General features: G+C 42.1%; 1 protein-coding gene across 1 annotated transcript in view; it reads right to left on the bottom strand.

The window, feature by feature from the left end:
- LOC121548184 (vacuolar protein sorting-associated protein 13C) overlaps positions 1 to 6,994 on the bottom strand; it is a 199,802-nt gene that overhangs the window by 135,194 nt on the left and 57,614 nt on the right. The window contains 3 exon segments of the mRNA XM_045209946.1: positions 878 to 995; positions 4,062 to 4,194; positions 4,816 to 4,952. Coding sequence (XP_045065881.1) covers positions 878 to 995; positions 4,062 to 4,194; positions 4,816 to 4,952 — 388 coding nt within the window.

A 6,994-nucleotide genomic window follows, 5' to 3' on the forward strand; every position in this document is an offset into this window, starting at 1 on the left:
GGGAAATTATATGTTATACTTACACAATTGCTAATAGAAAGAGATTTTGTTTAACAAGTAATATATTATTTTTTTCTCAAAAAAAGGTAGGGGTCAAAATTATTGACACCCCTAAAAATTCTAATAAATAAAGTAGTAAAAAGTTTAGTATTTGGTCCCATATTCCTAGATGACTACATCACACTTGTGAGCAATGTTTGGAACATGAAATCACAACTTATAGAAAACGTGAGAATCGTGAGGACCCTGGCAATTCCCAGCCCAGTCAGCACAGTACACTACTGATTCTGATGAAGGCCATCGATGGCCGAAACGCTTTTAATTGTAAGCGAGAGACATGCTAACTCCCTTCAAATACTACTGCCCATTCCACAGTCCCTCAGCTCCCTTAGCCTGGATAACATTCTGGTGTTACCTGGCCATTCTGGCATCATTCCACAGTCCCTCAGCTCCCTTAGCCTGGATAACATTCTGGTGTTACCTGGCCATTCTGGCATCATTCCACAGTCCCTCAGCTCCCTTAGCCTGGATAACAGTCTGGTGTTACCTGGCCATTCTGGCATCATTCCACAGTCCCTCCGCTCCCTTAGCCTGGATAACAGTCTGGTGTTACCTGGCCATTCTGGCATCATTCCACAGTCCCTCAGCTCCCTTAGCCTGGATAACAGTCTGGTGTTACCTGGCCATTCTGGCATCATTCCACAGTCCCTCAGCTACCTTAGCCTGGATAACAGTTTGGTGTTACCTGGCCATTCTGGCATCATTCCACAGTCCCTCAGCTACATTAGCCTGGATAACATTCTGGTGTTACCTGGCCATTCTGGCATCATTCCACAGTCCCTCAGCTTCCTTAGCCTGGATAACAGTTTGGTGTTACCTGGCCATTCTGGTGTCCTTCTCCACCATGCATTTGGCCAGCTGGAGGTTGACATCCATGGGCTGCAGGATGTGTTGTATAGAGGAACCATGTTGACGGGCTGTCTTCCACTCCTCACCTGTAGGGGCAGACAGAAACAGTGAAGGACAGAGCTCAGTGGACAGAGACAGAAACAGTGAGGGACAGAGCTCAGACGACAGAGACAGAAACGGTGAGGGACAGAGCTCAGTGGACAGAGACAGAAACAGTGAGGGACAGAGACAGAAACAGTGAGGGACAGAGCCCAGTGGACAGAGACAGAAACAGTCAGGGACAGAGACAGAAACAGTGAGTGACAGAGCTCAGAGGACAGAGACAGAAACAGTGAGGGACAGAGACGGAAACAGTGAGGGACAGAGCTCAGTGAACAGAGACAGAAACAGTGAGGGACAGAGCTCAGTGGACAGAGACAGAAACAGTGAGTGACAGAGCTCAGAGGACAGAGACAGAAACAGTGAGTGACAGAGCTCAGAGGACAGAGACAGAAACAGTGAGGGACAGAGCTCAGTGGACAGAGACAGAAACAGTGAGGGACAGAGCTCAGAGGACAGAGACAGAAACAGTGAGAGACAAAAAGCTTACTTTTCCACATTTTGTTACATTACAGCCTTATTCTAAAATTGATTAAATTGTTTTCTCATCAATCTACACACAATACCCCATAATAACAAAGCAAAAACATGTTTTTAAAATATTTTTCAAATGTATTAAAAATAGAAAAACAGAAATACCTTATTTACATAAGTATTCAGACCCTTTGCTATGAGACTCGAAATTGAGCTCAGGTGCATCCTGTTTCCATTGATCATCCTTGAGATGTTCCTACAAATTGATTGGAGTCCACCTGTGGTAAATTCAATTGAACATGATTTGGAAAGGCACACACCTGTCTCACCTGTCTATTTAATGTACCACAGTTGACAGTGCATATTAGAGCAAAAACCAAGCCATGAGGTCGAAGGAATTGTCCATAGAGCTCCGAGACAGGATTGTGTCGAGGCACAGATCTGGGGAAGGGTACCAAAAAATGTCTTCAGCATTGAAGGTCCCCAAGAACACAGTGGCCTCCATCATTCTTAAATGGAAGAAGTTTAGAACCACCAATACTCTTCCTAGAGCTGGCCGCCCGGCTAAACTGAGCAATCGGGGGAGAAGGGCCTTGGTCAGGGAGGTGACCAAGAAACCGATGGTCACTCTGACAGAGCTCCAGAGTTCCTCTGTGGAGATGGGAGAATCTTCCAGAAGGACAACCATCTCTGCAGCACTCCATAAAATCAGGCCTTTATGGTAGAGTGGCCAGACGGAAGCCACTCCTCAGTAAAAGGCACATGACAGCCCGCTTGGAGTTTGTCAAAAGGCACCTAAAGGACTCTCAGACCATGAGAAACAAGATTCTCTGGTCTGATGAAATCAAGATTGAAATCTTTGGCCTGAATGCCAAGCGTCACGTCTGGAGGAAACCTGGCACCATCCCTATGGAGAAGCATGGTGGTGACAGCATCATGCTGTGGGGATGTTTTTCAGCAGCAGGGACTGGGAGACTAGTCAGGATCGAGGGAAACATGAATGGAGCAAAGTACAGAGAGATCCTTGATGAAAACCTGCTCCAGAGCGCATAGGACCTCAGACTGGGGCAAAGGTTCACCTTCCAACAGAACAACGACCCTAAGCACACAGCCAAGACAACGCAGGAGTGGCTTCGGGACAAGTCTCTGAATGTCCTTGAGTGGCCCAGCCAGAGCCCGGACTTGAACCCGATCTAACATCTCTGGAGAGACCTGAAAATAGCTGTGCAGCAACGCTCCCCATCCAACCTGACAGAGCCTGAGAGGATCTGCAGAGAAGAATGGGAGAAACTCCCCAAATACAGGTGTGCCAAGCTTGTAGCGTCATACCCAAGAAGACTCGAGGCTGTAATCTCTGCCAAAGGTGCTTCATCAAAGTACTGAGTAAAGGGTCTGAATACTTATGTAAATGTCATATTTTAGTAGTTTTTTTTATACATTTGCAAACATTTCTAAAAAAACTGTTTTTGCTTTGTCAGTATGGGGTATTGTGTGTAGATTGATGAGGGGAAAAAACTATGCCATCCATTTTAGAATAAGGCTGTAACTTAACAAAATGTGGAAAAAGTCAAAGGGTCTGAATACTTTCCGAATGCACTGTATGTATAGGATTGTGCCTTTGGCTACCGGACAATAAAATAAAGTTGAAAACCAATAGAAGATGAGAGAAGAAGGCTACTGGTTCCAATGGCAATAAGGAAATCTTTAGAAACAATTATTGCCTCCACGTTTGGTTGGATTTTGGCTATAGGCTACTTTGAAGCAAGGTAAGACATGCCTCATAATATGTAGTAAAACGTCCAGGTTTCATTACATCACATTTACATTTTTAGTCATTTAGCAGACGCTCTTATCCAGAGCGACTTACAGTTATTGAGTGCATACATTATTTATAATTTTTTCATACTGGCCCCCCATGGGAATCGAACCCACAACCCTGGCGTTACAAACGCCATGCTCTACCAACTGAGCTACATCCCTGCCGGCCATTCCCTCCCCTACCCTGGACGACGCTGGGCCAATTGTGCGCCGCACCCATGGGTCTCCCGATCGCGGCCGGCTACGACAGCCTGGATTCTAACCAGGATCTCTAGTGGCACAGCTAGCACTGCGATGCAGTGCCTTAGACCACTACGCCACTCGGGAGTTTCAAACAATTAAGCGTACGTTTTCAAAATGCATACTGCCTCCATCTCATTGCAAAGCAGTGTGTGACGTGCTGACGCCTGCATAGTGGGAAGCGCGCTTCAATTACCAGTTAAGATATATAAATAGCTATTTTTAACTGTGGCCATCAAAACTGTTTTTTTAAACACGCAATTGCATTTAGAATTGTTGCTCAATGACCGGGCTTCTAAAAAGCAAGTTTCACTCCGAGCAGCACCGAACAGCTGTTTGATGAGCTGTGGCAGCAGTTCTCTTCGCTACATCCACTGGTCAATCTACATCCCATCAATCAATAGGCTAAAATGCATTATTTCGCAAATGGGATTAATTTTTATTCATCGGCTTTTTGTTTCTGGCATCGGCCAAAAGCCGGTTATTATCGGCTAAAGGAAAACCCTGGTGTGCGTGCGTACCTGACTTGCTGTAGAGGACCTGGACACTGCGTAGCTCCAGTGAGTACCTCTCGTAGGCACGGTCCATAATATCCTCCAGGGAACTGAAACTGGGTGATAAAGGCTGGTGGTTCCCCTGGTCCACACTCATCAGCTAAACACACACACACACACACACACACAAAGCGTGAACACGTACACACACAAACACATACGCACATTTCTTTTAAACTATGACACAATATAACAATAGGGTGTCTTTGCCGCCATTATTCTAGAATCTGTCTGTTCTCACCTGTAGACTACCAAAGTCTATGATCATCAGGTCATTATTCTAGAATCTGTCTGTTCTCACCTGTAGACTACCAAAGTCTATGATCATCAGGTCATTATTCTAGAATCTGTCTGTTCTCACCTGTAGACTACCAAAGTCTATGATCATCAGGTCATTATTCTATAATCTGTCTGTTCTCACCTGTAGACTACCAAAGTCTATGATCATCAGGTCATTATTCTAGAATCTGTCTGTTCTCACCTGTAGACTACCAAAGTCTATGATCATCGGGTCATTATTCTAGAATCTGTCTGTTCTCACCTGTAGACTACCAAAGTCTATGATCATCAGGTCATTATTCTAGAATCTGTCTGTTCTCACCTGTAGACTACCAAAGTCTATGATCATCAGGTCATTATTCTAGAATCTGTCTGTTCTCACCTGTAGACTACCAAAGTCTATGATCATCAGGTCATTATTCTAGAATCTGTCTGTTCTCACCTGTAGACTACCAAAGTCTATGATCATCAGGTCAGACTTGGCGTGGTAGAAGCCAGACTTGGGCACCAGCAGGTATGAAGGCTTTAGGTCAATCTTCAGGTCCAGAATCTTACGGGTTTCAATGATGTGAGACAGACCTGCACAGATGGCAAAATAATCATCAATAGATGTTAGATAATGTATGTGATGATGTGAGACAGATGTTAGATAATGTATGTGATGATGTGAGACAGATGTTAGATAATGTATGTGATGATTTGAGATAGAGGTTAGATAATGTATGTGATAATGTCAGACAGAGGGTAGATCATGTATGTGACAATGTGAGACAGAGGGTAGATAATGTATGTGATGGTGTAATAATGTATGTGATGATGTGAGACAGAGGTTAGATCATGTATGTGATGATGTGAGACAGATGTTAGATAATGTACGTGATAATGTGAGACAGAGGGCGGATAATGTACGTGATAATGTGAGACAGAGGGCGGATAATGTATGTGATAATGTGAGACAGGTGGCGGATAATGTATGTGATAATGTGAGACAGAGGGTATATAATGTATGCGATGATGTGATAATGTATGTGATGATATGACAGATGGTAGATAATGTATGTGATGATGTGATAATGTGTGTGATGATGTGATAATGTATACGATGTGATAATGTGTGCGATAATGTTATAATATGTGTGATGATGTGAGTGATTATGTGATAATGTATGTGATTATGTGATAATGTGATAATGCATGTGATGATGTGATAATGTGTGTGACGGTGTGGTAATGCATGTGGCGATGTAATAATATGTGTGATGATGTGATAATGTGTGTGATGATGTGATGATGTGATAATGTGTGTGATGATGTCATAATGTGTGTGATGATGTGATATTGTGTGTGATGATGTGATAATGTGTGTGATGATGTGACAATGTATGTGGTGATGTCATAATGTGTGTGATGATGTGATAATGTGTGTGATGATGTGATAATGTGTGTGATGATGTGATAATGTGTGTGATGATGTGATATTGTGTGTGATGATGTGATAATGTGTGCGATGATGTGATAATGTATGTGATGATGTGATAATGTGTGTGACAATGTATGTGATGATGTGATAAGATATGTGATGATGTGATAATGTATGTGATGATGTGACAATGTGTATGATGATGTGATAATGTATGTGATGATGTGATAATGTGTGTGATGATGTGACAATGTATGTGGTGATGTCATAATGTGTGTGATGATGTGATAATGTGTGTGATGATGTGATGACGTGATAATGTGTGTGATGATGTGATATTGTGTGTGATGATGTGATAATGTGTGTGATGATGTGATAATGTATGTGATGATGTGATAATGTGTGTGACAATGTATGTGATGATGTGATAATATGTGTGATGATGTGATAATGTGTGTGATGATGTGATGATGTGATAATGTGTGTGATGATGTCATAATGTGTGTGATGATGTGATATTGTGTGTGATGATGTGATAATGTGTGTGATGATGTGACAATGTATGTGGTGATGTCATAATGTGTGTGATGATGTGATAATGTGTGTGATGATGTGATAATGTGTGTGATGATGTGATAATGTGTGTGATGATGTGATATTGTGTGTGATGATGTGATAATGTGTGTGATGATGTGATAATGTATGTGATGATGTGATAATGTGTGTGACAATGTATGTGATGATGTGATAATGTATGTGATGATGTGATAATGTATGTGATGATGTGACAATGTGTATGATGATGTGATAATGTATGTGATGATGTGATAATGTGTGTGATGATGTGACAATGTATGTGGTGATGTCATAATGTGTGTGATGATGTGATAATGTGTGTGATGATGTGATGACGTGATAATGTGTGTGATGATGTGATATTGTGTGTGATGATGTGATAATGTGTGTGATGATGTGATAATGTATGTGATGATGTGATAATGTGTGTGACAATGTATGTGATGATGTGATAATGTATGTGATGATGTGATAATGTATGTGATGATGTGACAATGTGTATGATGATGTGATAATGTATGTGATGATGTGATAATGTGTGTGATGATGTGACAATGTATGTGGTGATGTCATAATGTGTGTGATGATGTGATAATGTGTGTGATGATGTGATGACGTGATAATG

This window comes from Coregonus clupeaformis, chromosome 32, assembly GCF_020615455.1.
Source record: "Coregonus clupeaformis isolate EN_2021a chromosome 32, ASM2061545v1, whole genome shotgun sequence".
NCBI lineage: Eukaryota > Metazoa > Chordata > Actinopteri > Salmoniformes > Salmonidae > Coregonus > Coregonus clupeaformis.